The sequence below is a fragment of the Biomphalaria glabrata genome, chromosome 14, assembly GCF_947242115.1.
Source record: "Biomphalaria glabrata chromosome 14, xgBioGlab47.1, whole genome shotgun sequence".
Taxonomy (NCBI): Eukaryota; Metazoa; Mollusca; class Gastropoda; family Planorbidae; genus Biomphalaria; species Biomphalaria glabrata.
In genome coordinates this window covers 10320538-10341052 of record NC_074724.1, presented here as the reverse complement: position 1 = coordinate 10341052, position 20515 = coordinate 10320538, and the positions used below count along the sequence as shown (strand labels likewise).

At 34.2% G+C, this 20515-nt stretch overlaps 3 protein-coding genes across 6 annotated transcripts in view; 2 read left to right on the top strand and 1 right to left on the bottom strand.

Annotated features, from left to right (window-relative positions):
- LOC106060205 (serine-rich adhesin for platelets-like) overlaps nucleotides 1-5398 on the top strand; it is a 14655-nt gene extending 9257 nt beyond the window's left edge. For all 4 annotated transcript variants that reach the window (XM_056009427.1, XM_056009429.1, XM_056009430.1 and 1 more), the window contains 2 exons: nucleotides 1-2051; nucleotides 3659-5398. The exon at nucleotides 1-2051 is cut by the window's left edge and continues 1733 nt beyond it. In XM_056009427.1, the coding sequence (XP_055865402.1) occupies nucleotides 1-2051; nucleotides 3659-3896 (2289 nt within the window). In that variant the 3' untranslated portion in view covers nucleotides 3897-5398. The remainder of the gene's footprint in view (nucleotides 2052-3658) is intronic.
- The window catches only part of LOC106069203 (phospholipase A and acyltransferase 4-like), a 410743-nt gene that overhangs the window by 200481 nt on the left and 189747 nt on the right, over nucleotides 1-20515 (bottom strand). The window lies entirely within an intron of this gene.
- Nucleotides 1-20515, top strand: part of LOC106057891 (toll-like receptor 8) — a 130408-nt gene that overhangs the window by 44012 nt on the left and 65881 nt on the right. The gene's annotated exons all lie outside the window — the stretch shown is intronic.

The window sequence follows — 20515 nt, the reverse complement described above, 5'->3', positions numbered from 1 at the left end:
ATCAGTTCTATGTTAGGTCCAGATAGTGGAACAGAAAATATATCTGATTCTCCAGCTTCAGGTAAAATAATAGGCCAAGAAGCGTACAACTGGTTTATGCTGAGTCAAGATAGTGGAATAAAAAGTGGATCAAGTTCCCCGGCATCAAGTGTCATAATGGACAAAGGAGCACCAGACAGTACTCTGTTAGGTCCAGAAAGTGGAACAGAAAATATATCTGATTCTCCAGCTTCAAGTAAAGTAATGGGCCAAGCAGCGTACAACAGGTCTGTGCTGAGTCAAGATAGTGAAATAGAAAGTAGATCAAGTTCCCCAGCATCAAGTGTTGTAATGGGCAGATCAGCATCAATCAGTTCTATGTTAGATCCAGAAAGTGAAACAGAAAGTAGATCAGATTCTCCAGCGTCAAGTAAAATAATAGGCCAAGCAGCGTACAACAGGTCTGTGCTGAGTCAAGATAGTGGAATCGAAAGTGGATCAAGTTCCCCAGCATCAAGTGTTGTAATGGGCAGATCAGCATCAATCAGTTCTATGTTAGATCCAGAAAGTGGAACAGAAAGTAGATCAGATTCTCCAGCTTCAGGTAAAGTAATGGGCCAAGCAGCGTACAACAGGTCTGAGCTGAGTCAAGATAGTGGAATCGAAAGTGGATTAAGTTCCCCAGCATCAATTGTTGTAATGGGCAGATCAGCATCAATCAGTTCTATGTTAGGTCCAGATAGTGGAACAGAAAATATATCTGATTCTCCAGCTTCAGGTAAAGTAATGGGCCAAGCAGCGTACAACAGGTCTGAGCTGAGTCAAGATAGTGGAATAGAAAGTAGATCAAGTTCCCCAGCATCAAGTGTTGTAATGGGCAGATCAGTATCAATCAGTTCTATGTTAGATCCAGAAAGTGAAACAGAAAGTAGATCAGATTATCCAGCGTCAAGTAAAATAATAGGCCAAGCAGCGTACAACAGGTCTGTGCTGAGTCAAGATAGTGAAATAGAAAGTGGATCAAGTTCCCCAGCATCAAGTGTCGTAATGGACAAAGGAGCACCAGACAGTACTCTGTTAGGTCCAGAAAGTGGAACAGGAAATATACCTGATTCTCCAGCTTCAAGTAAAGTAATGGGCCAAACAGCGTACAACAGGCCTGTGCTGAGTCAAGATAGTGGAATAGAAAGTGGATCAAGTTCCCCAGCATCAAGTGTCGTAATTGGCAAATTATCATCAATCAGTTCTATTTTAGTTCCAGAAAGTGGAACAGAAAGTAGATCAGATTATCCAGCGTCAAGTAAAATAATAGGCCAAGCAGCGTACAACAGGTCTGTGCTGAGTCAAGATAGTGAAATAGAAAGTGGATCAAGTTCCCCAGCATCAAGTGTCGTAATGGACAAAGCAGCATCAATCAGTTCTGTTTTAGGTCCAGTATGTGGTCCAGAAAGTATATCAGATTTTCCAGCATCAAGCGTAGTAATGGGTAAAGCAGCCTCAAACAGTTCTGTGTTAGATCCAGAAAGTGGAATAGAAAGTAGATTAGATACTCTAGCATCAAGTGAAGTAATAGGCAAAGCAGCGTACAACAGCTTTGAGCTTCATCAAGATAGTGAAAAAGGAATAGGGTCAAGTTCTCCAGCATCAAGCGTAATAATGGGTAAAGCATCGTCAAACAGTTCTGTGTTGATTCCAAAACCAAAAAGTAGAACAGGAAGTGGATTCGAATCCGTAGCATCAAGGGTAGTAATGGGTAATACAGCGTCAAACAATTCTGTGTTGAGTCCAGAAAGTAGAAAAGGAAGTGGATCAGGCTCTCCAGCATCAAGCGTAAAAGAGAGTAAAGCAGCGTCAAACAGTTCTGTGTTGAGTCTAGAAAGTGAAAAAGGAAGGAAATTAGAGTCCCTAGCATCAAGTGTAGTAATGGGCAAAGCAGAGTCAATAGGGTCTATGATAAGTCAAAATAGTGGAATCGGAAGTGGATCAGGAAGTGGAAAGGAAATGAAACTTGGTGTGCCATTGCCTATGGAGCGTAACTACTTGAAGACGAAAACCCAAGAATGGATTGAAATGTAAGCTTAAGTTTTGTTTCACATCATTTAAGTTCTTGCATTATCTATCTACTTTGTCTTTTTAAAAATTGTATTACCAATGCATGGAATAACAATGGAGATTGTCAAGATAAGGGATTGCAGTGTTTCAAATAGAAAAACAAACCCAGTTGTGACTTGATTTCTTTTTCTACAAAGTCTTTCCTCTGGTCCTCAAATGTGTGTCTTAAAGTATTCAAGAGAGCTGTTTGTCTCTTTTAGAAGCCATTTTTCGCTATCTACATCCCTTTTTATAATTAGTTTCTTAATAAATGAAAAGTCTTAATAATATACTTATCTCCAACACAATAGTTTACTTTTAAATCTATCATTTAACAACTAATGTATTTTTCTTACATAAAATAACTGGTTTAACTTAACTTTTTAAATGTTATTAAATATTATATAAAATATAAAAAAAAATATTTCTCAAATTTGCTTTTGCAAAAAAAAAAATGCGTCCTTAGGGCTTCTCTGACTCCACGCAGATGAGGGGTAACTTACATATTAGTTGGGGAAAAGTAAAGCCTGTTGGTCCTTATGCTTGACTAATGACACCATATCTAACCGTCGGTCACAGAAACATATGACAATTACATCAGCTGCCCACAGATCGCAAGGTCTGAAATGTAAACTTTACTTCATTACAAAAAAAAAGTTATCCTTTAATCTGTCGTGCGCGCATGAAGTTTTCTTTGCATTTAATATTGGTGTTTTAGCGTATAGGAAGTAGTTTCTTTTTAGTGCGTTTGTTGTCTAGAATATTTTGTGTGTGTGTGTGTGTTTACGTCATCCTTAGTTCCCGCAAGAGAGAGAGAGAGAGCTTCTTTTGTGAGCTGGGTAGCGGGTTTTGTGTTTCCCCCTTGTAAGGGTACGTAAGTACATAGTTTTATTAAGTAGGCTGATCTTTCGGTACGGGTGTCGCTATTGAAAAGTTCTTTCTTGTAGCGGCATCGCTAGATCTAGGTTTTCTTGTTGTTTCAGGGTGTTAGGCTTTGGGCTATGGGAAAGTGTGTCGCCTTTCCCCCTTTGGAGTTGTGCAGTAACTATTGTTGCTGTTTTGTAGGTAGTTGAGGTTACGTTGGGCGCCGAGATGGAGTGTAAGCGTGAAGGTGTGTTATGGAAACTTATTGGCGTGATATTAGACTAATTATTAATTCAATGATGACTCCAATGATAGTGATGTATATGTAAATATGTTGATAACTTATAATTAATTATTATTAAATATTGTTCATGTTGACAACTGTTGTTATTCACTAACTGTTCAGTTGAATAACTGTTATTCAATGTTCGTACTTTACATGCCATTACCTTTAGGTTCTTGTGTTACTCTGTTCAGGCTGGGGATACGGGACCATTATATCATACCCTACTTAAGCGACTAAACCCACCTGACATAATCCACCATGAAAAAATACTTAATTTTTGTATTTGTTTCAATATCTAATCAAATCTTTGAAAAATAGTTTTTCTTTCTACCCTTAAATGTTAACAACGCACTCAATTAATCAGTCATCTTCCTTCATTTAGTCTTTCCCAGCTATAGTTATTCACTTTCATGCATTTTTTTTAAAAAACATTTTTAGGCATTTTGAAGTATTCGTGAAAACTCTGGATGGTAAAACTTTGACCATACAAGTTGAAGAGCATGAAGAAGTCACAAGCTTCAGGAAGAAAGTTCAGGAGAAGACAAACGTGGAAGCAAGTCAGCAATACCTTCACACAGCCAATGGGAGGAAACTGCAAGACGGAGAAAGACTCAGCAAATACAATATTCAGAAACATTCCACCATTTACTGTGAGTGGAGACTCAGGGGAGCCTAAAAATTTTAGAGATAAAAGTTTCTTTAACATTGTCTACAAGTAACATGAAAATATATACGCTTTAATTTAAAACAAAAATAAACAAAACAACCTAACATCAATTCAATCTTTTATTGATACACAGGAAACAATACTTCTATATTGAAATTTTAATTTATATTAGAACTAGCTGATATTACCCGCGGTATGCGGGCCTTATTTTGCTTACTAATAATGTAATGAATTGGCTATATATCTATGTCCAACGTAACAAATGTTTCTTCAAAGGTTTTTCTTCGCCACGAAAATGAAAGTGGATTGCGAAAATGGGGCTACCCGCTAAGCCGATACATGCATATCATGTATGTGATAATGTTGAAACGGGATAAGGTTTCTTTCTTTAATAGAGATTATTTAGCTATAAAAACGAGTATACCCTATTTGTCCCCAAAGTTTCGTTCTTAAAGAGAAATATATATATATATATATATATATATATATATATATATATATATATATATATATATATATATATATAATTTTTTAGGGCTTTGGATTGTACATTAAACATATACTACAATACACGTTGTATCAAGATAGGTCAAACGGTTTAGATTTCTATTCGGGACATACATACATACAAACATACATAAATACATACATAAATATATAAATATAAGGCTTGTTTCGAGTCAGAAGATAAGTGAGGGATGCAGTATTTCCAGTGGCTGCACAGCCCCAGCAGTGACCTACATTTTTTGCCACACCTAGGGCAAGAATGCTTACATACATACATACATCAACTTATTTTCTGCTTTATATTTTAGATATGCGTTTTAAATGGTAACATTTGCATACATAAACAATTTCAAGTAAAAGCAGAGCAAATATATTCTCTTAGCTAAGAGTATTATATAAGTTAAATCTAATTATATATTTGGCTAATAGAGAATAAGTAATTATATGTAAGTTGTGATTACATTTACTAGCTGTGTTAGACAAGTAAATGGCAATCTTTGGGTCAGTGTTGTTGCAGAGTTCTGAACGCAAGGAGCTAGAAAATAATAAGATGGAGAGTTGTTCCTTTTCGACACGTTTTGGTTTGACGTCATTACAGATTTGTTTAGTATTAAGTTTAAACCTTGTTTATTGTATTTTAAATAATTCCTTATGTCTTCACATCTATGATAGACCTAAACTCGTGTTCTAAGCTCACTACAGGAATACTTGATATTTTTAAAATCATTATGTAATCAAACGTTCTAAGCTTTGTAGTAATATACTATGTACAAATCTCGTGTCCTTTTTTAAAAGAAATGAGCCATGGATTGATTATAAACCTATTTTGTTACTTATGTAACGAATTATATATTTTTCTATGTGTGCTGTAGTTGATTTATAAACGCAAACACAACTAATTCATTTTTATAATAACTTGATTTTATAACATATTTAAATTTTTATTTTACAAAATATATCAATGTATATTTTTTCCTTTTTTTTCATTAAAAATCGAAATTTAAGAACAAATTGTTGTTTTTTTTTGTATTTATGAATTTAAAAAAATGCATTGTTTAAGTCATCAAATGTCTCCTCTTGCAGGGCCAGTCACGGGTATTTGAAGGTCTTAGGTGAAGAGGATTTTTGTCCCCATAAGAGGCATACAAAAAATTAAAATACTCAATTTATGCAAGTCAACAAATACATTCTAATGACACAATTTCTGACGCGTGTATCGTACACCGCCGTTGTATGTAAACGAACAGAATTTAAAATAACAATCCTGTGTTCCCAGCGTGTATAGTTACTGTGACCTTTTTTAATATGAGTTTTCAAGATCTGCTATTTCTGTATTGAAGCACCGAAAAAAAAACGCTGAATTGATGTAAAGCACTAAACAGAAACTATTATCATATCTTTGGCCTCTGCAGTTCTAAAACCATCAATTCTGATTTATTTTTAAGCATGCATCCTCGACACCTATACCAAATTATTCATTGCTTTCTTGATGTACCCACATTATTGCATCTTCTCAAAATCAAAGACATTTTCTCTTGGCCAACGGCATCAATTCTGGAAACCAAAATCGTGGAATAAGTTTTCGAAATTTAAATATTAATTGTTTTCAAGGCATCAGATCAAATTAATTCTTTCATTCTGATTTTTTTTATCCAAGAAATGATCATGAATTTTTGTGGGTTTTTTTTCGAGACACTACACTCGAAACATCATATTATAAGTAGTCTAACAAGTAGCCTAAATATTGTTACGAATCTCCCTATCCAGGCTCGCTGCAAATGGCACCAAACGACACCACCAACTGTAAGAACTTGACAACTCAGGGCTTGAAAATAACGTAATAGTTTAATGTCAATAAATAACAGCCAATACTGTACAATTGGCAGCACGTAACACAAGACTGTACAAATATCTCTCCGCTGTATCAACTCTTGCACTGGTCTCTCTGTCTCGTCTCGGACTTGTACTGAGCCGTTGTAACGAACTGTAGATCGGAATGTTGTCACTACTGGTCTCTGATACCTTCGCTCTTTATATAGGGTCCCTGCTGGCCTTCTAGAACCGGACAGAACGTCGCTCGACCATTCTGGGTGGTCAGATGACTACATCCCTCGTGACACTCCTGAGCTCGGTTCACGATGTCGATCCTTCCCGAACCATCATGTTGATACCCGTCTCGGCTGATCGTCGTAACTCGTCACGGTTGACCGCTCATCTAGCGCTGGCCTGGGGCGATTTGCGTCGGCTGACTACACACACACCACTACCCCCATCTGTGCCACCACCAGGTTTATAACACTGCCCCCTCCTTAGATCTGTCCGTCCCGGACAGAATCAAACTCGCCATGAAACGGGTGGAGTCGATTGATGTGGACGACCTTCCGCTTGGACCGGTGGCTTCCTTGTATCCGGCAAACGTCATCTGTGATCCTTTTAACTACATGGTAAGGGCCTTCCCAATCTCTTTGATGCTTATAGGACCTTCCGTTTCTTCTCCGGGGGTTGTATAGCCAGACCAAGTCGTTCTTACGGAACCTCGAGGCATTGACCCTATCGTCCTTCCTTGCATTCATTTGGTCACTGCTGCTGTTGATGTTTTTGCGGGCTAAATTATGAGCTTCCTTCCTTCGGAAAGTGGAAAGCACTCCTGAGCTCGGTTCACGATGTCGATCCCTCCCGAACCATCATGTTGATACCCGTCTCGGCTGATCGTCGTAACTCGTCACGGTTGACCGCTCATCTAGCGCTGGCCTGGGGCGATTTGCGTCGGCTGACTACACACACACCACTACCCCCATCTGTGCCACCACCAGGTTTATAACAATATAAACATTCTTGAATAAACCTTGATGTATACTAGAGACTTAGTGCTAGCTAGTAGACATAGAGACAAAGAGTTTGCTATGTTCGAGATTTGACTTTTTAGAAGCCCCCTATTAGATTTGTGTAGAATGTCTGTCCGTCTGTTCGACTGTCCGTCCCGTTTAGATCTCGTAAACTAGAAAAGATAGTAAACATCTGAAACCATGCTATTTAAGACCATTCAAAGTTGTGATGAAGCGGCTACTTTTCTGAAAGCGAAAAATCTAATTTTTTAAATCACTTATGCAAGTAGTTTTTCATAAAAATACATCACTTTTACAACTCTTCACTATTAATTAATAACAAACACGGGGGGAAGGGGGAGGGTCTTTAAGAAGGGGAGATAGCTATTTAGCATATTTTAACACATTTATGAAATGGCTTTAGATGTTTTATTACATTTGTATTGCCAAGTTATGTAAGTTCTGTCATGATAACTACTACATTTACACATACAAAAAGGTTTTTTTTTTAAATAGAAAAAAAATCTATTTAGTATGTATATGAGTTGGACATAATTCAAAACAACAATTAATAAGTAGTTTTTCATATTATCGCGTGAACTGCAAACGCATACATGTGTAATCACTTAACAGTTTTTTTTTCTTGATGATTGGAATAAAAGATTGACCCTTTACAAAACAATTAAATCAATTAGATATTCATTCTAAGACATCAGTTACGCCAGGTTTACACCTGACTTCACATTCACTTTCACCTATTCTTTTGATCTGCTGGTCCGCTGGGGCACCACAAAAGAAATGTCAACCTTCTTTCTCCATTCTTCTCTGTCATTTGTCTTTGATAGAATTTTATTCTGATGTTTTTTTTTGAAAATATTGAAAACGTACTTTTTACCTGCTTGGGGGGCCGATTTTGGGTTTGCGTTTTTACACAAACTGTCTTTGTAAACTTGTTTTTTAAATGTCTTTAGAGTTCTGTTCCAGACCCTACCATTTAAAATTAAAATGTATTATTGGTTACCACTTGTATACGGTTGCGAAAGTCGGTAACCAATCACTGAGGTTAAAGAAGAATCCAAGCCTTTTGAGAGTATATGTAACAGAAAATTGCTGCGTCTCAGATACAGAAAAGACAAGAATTGTTTGTATTTTTTTACAACACTCTGGCTGGCTAAATGGAGACGTTTCTAAATACTGTAAAGAGACTAAAGCTGAGTTGGGCTTGTAATGTAAAACATGGACATAAATCAATCTTCAAGGTAAAGTGAAGGGAGCACAAAGATAAATTCGCTTAAACAAAAGCTTACTAGACAATGTAAAAGAGTAGACCCACTAAATTCTTCTAATAACAGCAGCTGACCGGAAAAATTAGAAGGAATTCGGCAACACGAACTGTCAAGGCATAGATACGAGGTGAAATGATATCATGCTGAAACCACATACCACTCGACCAGGAAGGCCCCTAAAAAAGACAGCATCATATAATCGCTTTTAAAGCTAATGACTATTATTTTATGTATTTATTATCCAGATATTACCCACTGTCCGAGGGTCTTCACCCGCGTATTGCTGATATAGTTCGTTAGAAACAATTAAAGAAAATAATAATGAATGCATGATAATATTATGCATGGAGCTAATAGACCTATATCACATTTTTTAATGAAAGCATTGGCTTGTCTATAGATATATATTTAGCAGCGCGCGATATCAAGAATAGAGTCGCAGCTATAGCGAAGGAGAACGAATGTATGAAAAAATCCTTTAAAAATCAAATTTAAAGGTTAATTTGATTTAAATATGAATTGAATGGACTATGTTTTGTATGTTCATGTGTTAAAGTATAAAGTAGATCTGTCATCTTAGAATTAGATAAAGAGTTGGAGTTAGGCCTAGGCATAGGATGTTTGTGTGCAAGCGTGGAGCCATCGCTCTGCGCATTCGTGACCTTTCCCTCTTGTTTCATGTAAACATGTCTAGTTGGATTCTTAAGTAGGTCAGGACGTCTAAATTGGCAGATATAAGGAACGGGTTTATGTAAATTCTTTTGAAACACACATTTGAGGATCAATTTTATTTAATAATTAGTCGACCGGCTATTGAGCGTGAGTTATGTAGGAAACAGAAATATTGATATACTGTATGACTTTGCTACACGCAAGGCTTGTAAAGTAATTCTGTACGTAGTAAAGAATGAATAAAATGCATAGAAGAATTTTTTTCTGATAGAAACTCCTAAATTTCATTTATTATCCGCTTCCCTACCCAAACTTGGCTTCGCGTAGTCCGTTTCGCATAGGACCCCACAATGGTTACGTCTGGCCCTGCTATTTATATATACATATATATATATATATATATATATATATATGATTATTTAATCTCTTTCCATGACTTCTCGATCACAATGGTTAAGTCACTCTGTCTGTCTGTCATTCTGTCTGTCTGTCTAGTAAAAAGTTTGAATATATTATTCTTTCCATTTCCCATTATTTGACCAAGTTTAAAATTTGCACAATTATTCATGAAATAATACAAGACATAATTTTAAAAAAATTAAACAAAATTAACTAATTATGTAATAAATTGTTATGATTAATTATTTTGTTTGATAAGGAAATTAAGGTGATAAATGCTACTTAATGAAAAATGTGGATATACATATGGATTTAATTCCTTTTTTTAATTCCGCTTTGACAATTTTTTTTCTCCCATTTAACATTCTCAAATCAAATTGAAATTTTGCACATTTATTCATAGTCAATGATAATACACGAATCAATCTAAAAATTAATTTAGTTAACCCTTTTAGTACCAATTAACTATATTTTGTTTTATATATCAGAAAAGGAGATAAACCCTGTAATTTTCAGATAAATGGCAGTAATTAGTGGTTCTTTTAATTAAATACGCTTTGTTTTTAAAAAGTATTCTTTGTCTATTTCTTGTTTCGCCTGCTGCATCCATGTCGTTGACTGTAATTTTGAAAGAGTGTGTGTTTATCCGATCACAAATATGTAGAGTAGTTACGTATTTTTCTGTCCCTGGGAAGTGTGAGTAACGAGTAGGTGGGGTTTTTCAGCCTACAGGTCTTTTGAGCTCCATAGCCTGACCAAAACAACACAAAAAGAAACACGAAACACAAAGACACTTAATGTTCTCTTACAAGTAAAAACCAGTAATAACATCCCGTCTGCTAAAAAAAAGAATGCAGATGCGCATGACATGTATTTTAGGTAAAAATGTTACCGAGCATTGAACATAAGATCGTTTGATTAAATAACCACTTGGTTAAATTGTAAGCTTTCAAGTGGGGACAACTCTAAAAGGTTCTGAGCTTACTGAAGTTGACCTATACACTTTTGTATCTGTTATCAGGGAAGTAAATGAAGCAGTTTCTTTGAAAGCACGTTATACATGTCAGTGAGATTCTGTAACTTATATTTCAACTGCAAACCTTTTTGTGCGCATGTGATGCCAGTAACGACAATTACCAGACCGACAATTGGGATAGTGATAAATTAATTCTGAATAAAATAAAAGGTGGGTATGTTCTTTAAATAGAGAAAAACGATTGTACTTTACGTTTAGGAACCCTCGAAAGCGTTAAGCCGATTTTACATTAATGTAGTCTCTTTGTCCGCAATTATTTTCTGTTTGTCACCTTTGGATCTGAAAACAAGCAAGCTACAAAAAAATGCTTTAAAAATAAATATTAAAAAAAAACGTATATTAAGTTTATCTATTAGTTTGGATCAGTCCTTTATTATATAAGCCTCAGAAGACAATCTATGGGGGCGACTAACTCAGCTTATACCATCCTTTCAGTTAAGTACCATTTCTTTCCCTTGTTTGGGATAGCAATTTAAAACTAATGTATTACCAATAGTGAACTAATTATTATTTTTTTTAATTGACTCTTGTTTCGACAGGTAAAAGAAATTACTGCAAAATTTCAGTTTGATACGAGATAAAGTGTCTGTGAAATAACGTGTACAAACTTTTTACCAGACAGACAGAGTGAATTGATATAAGCTTTGTAGAAATAATATATAAAATGCGATTTAACCATAATAGTAGTCTTTTTTTTTTAAAGAAGATTCCTTTTGTTTTAACAAATTAGATGTGCATACATATAAAAAATTAAGTTTTTTTTTTTATAAACATTTTATAATGTAACTATATTTTCATAAATGTCGAAGAAACTATAAATAACACGTTTTTCGGTGTATCCGGTGTACAGAAATAAAGGCAGTGTCGATAACCAATATTTTCTTTTCAAGATGTATCTAATAATGTGTGTGCACTATTTAGCACTGCAGATTCAACTGTGCTAAACTCTTTCGTTTTCAGCACTAAACAATTTCAATATGAAAGGAAGTATTAGAATGTAAAGGGGCGCGGTGGCTGAGTGGTTAAGCGCTCGGCTTCCGAAACTGAGGTTTTGTGTTCGAATCTCGCTGAAGGTTGGGATTTTTTAATTTCGTGACTTTTGGGGCGTCCCTGAGTCCACCCAACTGTAATGGGTACCTAACTTTTATTGGGGAAAGTAAAGGCGTTTTGTAGATGTGTTGGCTGCAAGACACCCTGGTCGTTAACCGTTGGGAAGAGAAACTGATGACCTTAACATCATCTGCCTTATATATCGCAAGTTTTGTAAAGGAAACTTTACTTTAATTTTGAACAAAATTCTCCTAACTTGCATTGCTTAAAAAACAAAATTACTGATTTCGCAAATTTTCCACAACTGATGCAGACAATATAGCTGCCGGCGTCTATATTTCCTTTCGTCTTCTGTGCCTGTCTGCAGCAAGGGCTTCTTTTATAGACCGAGATTATTTGTATTACACATGTCTTTTCTTGGATGAGTTGTAATTAAATTAGTCATGATATCTTTCCGTTCTGTTCAGAGCAGCTCTATTAGCCCTAAAAAATATATACTTTCTATTTCATTACTTTCATAATTTTCATAATTAAGGTTATATATATGCATTACAAATGCAAGGTTGTCTCCCTTAATCTATGCACCATCAAATGTGTGCAGATTGAGTATGTGGAGACTAGTTGGTATATATATATAATAATATTATGTTTATATATGGGGATCATGATAAAATTTCACAGATTTCGTAAAGTAGAATATATCAAACATTTTTTTTGTTCTACAGGTAAATCCGAGTCCAACGTGCAGTATTTTAGAACGGTGACATTGTCTGACTTCACTTCTTCAATAAAGTTTGATTCTTCCTGCCTGATATTTAATTTTACTGTTGATTGTTCTAGGCGAAATTTAAAACAAATCAACTCATCATGGTTCCCTAATACCAATGAGGTTATTTTACTCAACGACAATCTACTGATCAAACTGAACAATTTCACCTTCTCACACTTGGTTAAACTAAAAGTACTGAACATCTCAAACAATAAGATTTCAGTCATTGAACCTCTTTCGTTTGAAGGTCTGACAAACCTGAGAATTTTAAATTTACGTAATACGTAATAATGAAATCCAGTTTAACCTTCTTTCAATGGATGTTTTTAAGCCATTGATTAATTTGGAACACCTTGACTTAGTACAACATATTTTTTCGCAAAAAAATGATGTTCAAGGTTTAATTTTGCAACCGCTGACTTTGCTAAGGAATTTGTCTATCAGCACAGTGAGTTTTATCCTAGATTTTGAGCCTGAGTTTCTGAGTTTAACCAACCTGGAAGTGTTAGAGATTACAGGACTTACACGAAACATCACAAACACTTCTTTTGAGAATGTCAAGGGATTGAAAGAGTTGGCGTTAAGAGACATGATATTAATCAACTGTGTAGAAGACAACGTGTTTGTACATTTAATCAACTTGTCAAGTCTAATACTGGTCAATGTTTTAGTTGATGTTCAACATATTTATCCTTAATGTCACCATTCAGAGGCAGAACAACGGCCAAGATTTATTTTGAAAGAGTCTCAACCACTTTGGAAAGACAAAATCCAATGAAAAATAGTTTTATTACTAAAAATGACTTTATGTGCATAACAGATATATGTTTAAATACCGTTTCAATAGTATACTGTCATATCTATTATATAGCAGCAGATGCTTTTAATAACAGAACTACTTGGAACAGATGTTGACACAGGCTTATGTTATCTGATAACTATATAGTTGGAAATACAAAAACATTATACTCCCTCTTCTTGCTAGGAAATCTATCAAATCTTGCTCTAAACGATAACCAGCGACCTTGTCTGTCGCTTTCTCCTTTTCCTCGTTTATCTTCGTATGAATATTATTCCCATGACAAATATTATAATAAAAATGTGTCAGTCAATGATACAATGATATTAGGCAATGAATATAATGCAATTGAAATGTCTGAACAGACAGATGAGAGAAGTATTCTAAAGAATAGCACCATGTATATTTTGAAAGGTACTTTATATATCTATCTGTCTCAAAGTTTAAAACGCTTAGAGATGCAAAGATTTATTAATTATTTCTCTTTATCACAGAACACAACAGTGCGTGGAGCCGAAAACCTTCACTACATGGATATTTCAGATAGTGGCTTTTTCACATTCGTAGGCAATTTTCAAGGAGTCTCATCATTGCAAACTGCAATAATTTCAGGCAATTACGTAGCAAATCTGTCTGAGAACTTCCTAGATGGCTTTTTTGGCTTAGAAAACTTGGCGGCTTCTAAATGCCGGTTTGACAGAGATTTTATCACTCTTATCACTCGTTTGGAATACTACAAAACTGAAAGAACTTGACATCTCTGAGAATTCTCTGAATGCTTTAAGTCATGGAACGTTTTCTCGAAATTCAGAACTAATTTATATAAGTTTGTCTGGCAATCAGTTCAAAGACATTCCGTTTGATTTAAAATTTACACCGAATCTTAGAATTTTAGATTGAAGTAATAATGTTTACGCTAACAACTACTAAAGTCTTGGATTTCTTAAATTTAAAGAACAAAGGGTTTGAGCTCATGTTGAATGGAAACATACTTTCTTGTGGTTGCCATGATTTATCATTTCTTCAATGGTTGAATTCAACTTTAGTTAGTTTAGACAACAATAGAAACTACACCTGCATGAACAAAGATGGTGAAAGGACAAACACATTGACGTTCTCTGATCTAGATTCTCTGTGGAGACAATGTTGGGGTGAATTATTTTTTTACATTGCAATAATTACAATAACTCTTTACGTTATTGGGGTAGTCTTAATATTTCTGATGTTTAAGAATAAAAACTTTCTTGTGTCTTATTTCTTACAAATTTTCGGGAATTTTAAGCTTCAAGCTAAATTGGATTACAAGACAGATGTTTATATTTGCTATTCAGATGAGGACTATCAATTTCCTTGCATTGAACTACGCGAGTATCTAGAGAGAAATTTGAAATTGAGCACTTTTATAATTGACAGAGATCTTTTGGCTTCTTTGGACAAAGCGAGCGGTATTGTGGATGCGATCAACTCTTGTTGGAGAGTTTTACTTGTATGTAGTAAGAGCTTCTTAGAGGACGAGGACTGGTCAATGTTTACTATGAGGTCAGCCATGTACGCTAATCGTGCTAGTATCGTTGTAATCGTACACAAGAATTGTCTTACCTTATTGCCAACGGAACTGTTAAGTGCTGTCAACGATGAAAATATCATAGTTGTTTCTGAGTGGAGAATAAATTACATCCTTAGTGAAAAGTTGAGAACACGTTTGATAGGTTAAAGTCATTGAGAAGGTAGTATGTGTTATTTATTAGATCTAGGTGTCCTATTTATGTTTGTTTAGGCTTATTATACTATTTTTAGCGGCCCCCGTAAGGGGAAAAGCCGCTATTAGGTTTGTGCAAAATATCCGTCTGTCCGACTCACTCAGATATCGAAAACTAGAAAATAAATGAAAAATAGTATTTCAGCATGAGATGCGCCTTGAAAAGTTTAGATACAACGGCTACTTTTGGTTTTCTAAAAGCAAACCGTTTAGTTTATAAAATTAATTATCCAAGTGATTTTTTCTATAAAAAATACACCAATTCTAAAACTATTAAGTCAAGTTAATGTAATGCGTTAACAAAAAATGACAATTGTTTGTTAATCTTACTGTATAAATATGTCAAATATATTTATAAAATGTATTAGAAATGAATATTTTAGAGCACCCATCATTTACTTAAGAGCAAAACAATTTCAAGGAAAACCAAGAAAATAATATACAAAACCATAATAAGACCAACAGCAATGTATGTGAGACCAGTACACTGACTAAGACATGTGAAAATTTACTTAATACTTTGGAACGAACATTTCTTAGGAAAATCTATGGTGCCATACAGGATGAAACAGGGTGGAGGACTCGCACTAACCACGAGATGTATCAATTATATGAAGACCCACCAATAGTGATCGAAATCAAAAAGAACAGACTACTTTGGGCAGGTCACCTTGAAAGAATGTCAGATAATAGAGAAGCGAATATCGTATACGGTCATAAATCAAAAGGCAGGCGACCCAAAGGCAGACCCCGAATGCGATGGATTGATGATGTGGAAGCAGATCTGCAATAGCTTGGGGTTAGGGCGTGGAGACGAAAGGCCCAGGAGAGATCTGAATGGAATGATTTTTGAAGCAGGCCAGAGCCCTCCATGGGCTGTAGCGCCACTGGGATGGATGGATGATTAGAAATGTTCACAATAAATAGAAATATTAGTTAAAGGTGTTTTTTCTGGTCAACTAGCTGCTAAAAATTAAAAGAAAACATTTGTTGTTTTTTTTTATAAAGGCTAAGAATACACTTTGCATGTAAATATCACTAACATTGTTTTTTTAAATGGACTTTTAATGCAGCGACTTTCGTGCAGTAGCGTGATATGGTGCTATCACTTCCTTGAAAATTTTTTAAATAATCTGATTTTATTTATTTTTGTTTAACTCCCCCATCAGAATAAAAGAGGCTTATTTTTGTGCGTTTTATCGGTTGGTCGGTCCGTCCGTCACCTTTAAATAAAAAAAGCAAGCTATTGAAAATCTGATTTACCCTTTAAAGTTCCTTCCGTAACATCTCAATAGTTTTAAGTATCTATAGTTGATTGTTTCGGATGTTTTTTTTGCAAAACTAATCAAAGACAACGAATGTTTGTTTGCTCTTCTAACCTATATTACATTTAATTTCCATGTTTAAACGTTGCAAAAACACTTTATCAATAATATGTTGTTCCGTTTTTTTTTATGTAAATAGCATATAAATGCTAAATCGAAATCTCTCTACTGACTGTAAAATTAACTGTAAAAATTTTCCGGATATTGTTTTATAAAATATGAATTATGTCAAATGATTGTTTGAAATCGCGTAATTGACTAATATTACACTTATATTCTTTGACAACACGTTACTATAGTTTAATTATTGATATCAAATTGTTCCGTTTTTTCATCTTTAAACAAATTATTTTTTTTTAAATCGACACTAGGTTGTCAGGATTTTAGAAAAAGAAAGTAATTTACTAGAAACGATTATTGAAAATCACTTTTTAGACTTATTTTATATTTAATTTTAACCGATAAAGAATGTTCCGGATTTTGTTTTCAAAAGAAATTGACCTACATTTCTTTTATTTTTTTACAAATCGTAGCGAAAAAATTTCCGAATTTTATATGGAAAATCTACTAACGCAAAATAACTGTTTGAAATCCCTCTTCTAATTAATAAAACAAATAATCTTCGCATTTACAAAAAAAATGTTGTTCGGGATTTTTTATGAAAAATATTTTAAGTCTTTTTTTATGTGAAATCTCACTTCTCTCTTACAGTACATTTAATTGTCTAGCTAAAATGATACAATTCTAATTATCGTTAATATTATGTTCCGACTTTTAAGGAAAACAACTTCCGAAAACCAAGGTATGGTATGAAAATCTCTCCACAAGGCTGTGGTACATCTAATTTTTTCACAAGACCATCCCAAAAACTTACGGTATTACATTTATCCAAACGAAATTTAAATGTCAAATTTTCAATAACTTTTAGTTGTTGTTTTTTTTATTAACATGACGGACAGACAGACAAACAGACAAAACGCACAAAAAGAGGCTTTAATCTTCTTGAAATTATTTTATTAGAACTATTTATATGTGCAACATTAATGTCGTTCTATATCTCGTGTTAATAAAAACATTTTTATGTTACTAACCCATTGTGACGTAATGTGAACTGGCTAGGAGATGAAATGACCGAATTGAAGTGACCGGGAATGAAGTTACCGGGAATGAAATGACCGGGATTGAAGTTACCAAACTTAAAGTGGCCTGAGATAAAACGACTGGTGAACCGAAGAAGGCATTGTACAGAAAACCAGTTATTATAGTACTATGAAGTGGTCATTTTTCAGAGCATTGATACCCAACCTAATTCGACTTGCATGCCAAAATATTTTTCATGCACTCGTGTCGAGGGCCACATGATAGAAAACATACAAACATAAAATGAAATTGACCTGAAACAGATTTATTAGAAACCTGTGGATCTAGTACTTACATTCATTAATGGGATACCTGAAAGTTATCTTTCTTTTTGTTTACGCGACTGGAAATGGGTTCATTTCTCTACTTAAAATGTGAGCAACATTGGAGTTAGTTCACGAGCAACTCAATTTCATGTCTCTGATTGGTAAATATTCCCATCGATCCTTCTTTCTCTAGACGTAGTTTAATTAACAATCATTTATTCGTGCCCAAACCTAAAAATATCATTGTTGTTTAATAATGCCGGTTCTGTGTTTTTGTTTTAATTCAACAGCCAAACTTTCTTTATAAACAAAACATGTTGGCTTATTATCATGTTCCACACAAAAAAAGTAAAGATCCGTTCACTTGCCCTGTTAGATTTCTAAATTCTGAGTCTACTTGTAGTTTCTTCGGCTTTTTTTCATTTCATAAACGTACAAATGTTAAAGGTTATAGTTACAATCTATCAGAGAAAAAAAAAATGAAGACCCTCAATCTTTTCTTGAAGGGGTATTTTCTACACTTTGTGCCGGATGAAACCACGTCGCGGGCCGAATGTGGCCCGCGAGCCGTATTTTGGAAATCACTGGTTTAGAGAGTATATGTACGGTGCTAAGAGGCTTTAGTAAAGAGATAAAGTTCTTTTACTACAACGAAGTTGATATTTTACATAGGTGTTGTTTTTTTTTAAACTGAAACCAAAATAAATAAAGGATTGTTATGCTGTTACATTGAAGATGTTCATATATGGCACTAGAAGTATAGATTGAGTTTTTGTATGAGTATCCGGTGTTCAGGAGTGTGACAAGAGGGATAAGAAGGGTAGTTGCATATTTTTTTTTGTCAAGAAGAGTTAGCCTCCTTTGCTACACTACGTACGTCTCTGTTGACTGTATGTTTACTGTGTTTAGTTGCCAATTTCTCTTGAGTCTTTGAGCGGACCAGCTGACTGAATGTATGTAATGTTTATATTATTTCTTTTTTTTTTTTCTTGTGCTCTGTCTGTGTTATCAAGAGCAGTGTGTCACTTTCATGGGAATGTGTTTTTCGATAACGAGCTAAGTAGACTTTATTTGTTGTTAATCAGTTGGTTTATATAAATATTAAATGTCTCTTATCCTCTCCTGTATGTGTGTTGTTTTTTTTTTTACTGTAAAGACCACATAGGTTAAAAGACAAATGACGGTTATTTCATTGTTATGACCTGTATCTTCCTACTATACTATTAAGCCATGTTTTGATATTGAGATGAGACAGTAGTATGCCTCAGTGATGGCGGTCCTTTGATTGTTTCGACCTGAACCTGTTCTACTATTTTTATTTTTTCAAAATTTTATTTTCTTTTCTTAACCTTTATTTCCGTATTTCTTTTGTTGTTGTTGTTGTTTCTAAATAAACTCATGATTAGTTGCAACTGAACTTTATTATTATTATTTGTATGTCTCAGTAAGTTGTATATCTAGAGGCTATAATTAATAGTCCAGGTAAAATGATTTGGAACCACGATGTACCACTGGACCAACTTACCAGTACAGCAGAAGTCACTGCTGTCTTATGACCTGAATACATTATAAATTATGGCTTTTATATAGCGCTAGTTTCATGCTTATAGCATGTTCAGTTGTGGACCAGTGGGGGGAGGAGGTTTTTCGTGCTGCCTTTAGGCGCTAAGTAAACACAACTCTGCCCGGGTCGGTTGTCAAACCTCGAGACCCCTTCATAGGTAGCCAAGCCAAGCCAAGTTCAAGCGTACTTAGCGCACTAATTGTAGTATTGGGGTCACAAGATTTAAAAAAAAGTGTTGCTAATATATATGTTTTAAATTTTAAACAAATTGTGGTTCCATTTTCAAAATTTCACAATCAGAATGGGAATATAAACTATTCCCTTTATTATCTCATTTTCTTTTATTTAGTTTGCAAGTTTAATTTTTTTATTTGACAATTTTCTACATTTTACAAGCATTAATCAAAAGTATCAAACTTATACTTAAATAGTAAATACAATTGACAATGTTAGTTTATCTGGGTAATGTCCGATGGAATCTTAATTATTAACCGAATACTTTGAAATGTACTGCGACATAGATGATATGTTTGAGGTATATGCAAGTATGCATTCATTTTTTATATTAATATCTTTTTATTAAATTTAGATGTTCATAAATTATTGTTGTTATTTTTGTTTTGTCTTTAATAGAAGAGTTAAATTAAATATATCATGCAATATGTGAGTTAGCATCCTTTTTGTTGCTTGTGTATTTAGTGCATGTTTCGTTTATTTTTAGCGGCCCACGAAAGGGGAGAGACGCTATTAGTTTTGTGTGGCTTGTCTGTCCGTCTGTCTGTCCTTTCGTCCCCCTTACATTTCAGAAACTAGAAGAGAAAATAAAAATCGGACATAATGACATTTTAGATCATTTTAAGTTCTGATGCAACGGCTACTTTTTTCTTTTCCAAAAGTGAACCATCAAATTTTTAAAATTATATATGCAAGTAGATTTTTTAAAAAATTTACACAACTTTGCAATGAAAAATTTCAGGGGAAGTAAGTCTTATTAAAAAACTCACAAGCTTTTTTTTTTTTATTAATAAATAAAGCTTCATTCATAGAATAGATTCACTCATTGGTGAAACAAATGCATCTAAGGTTACGATTGAAAAAGTATCAATGGATCATTATAAAATAGATTTTCCATTTATTAACTAACTCATGGAATAGAATACTGATTTAAATGTTATTTTTTTAAAAAGAATTTTATTACGAACTTCGTTTCAATTGTAAGTTTAAAAAAGCA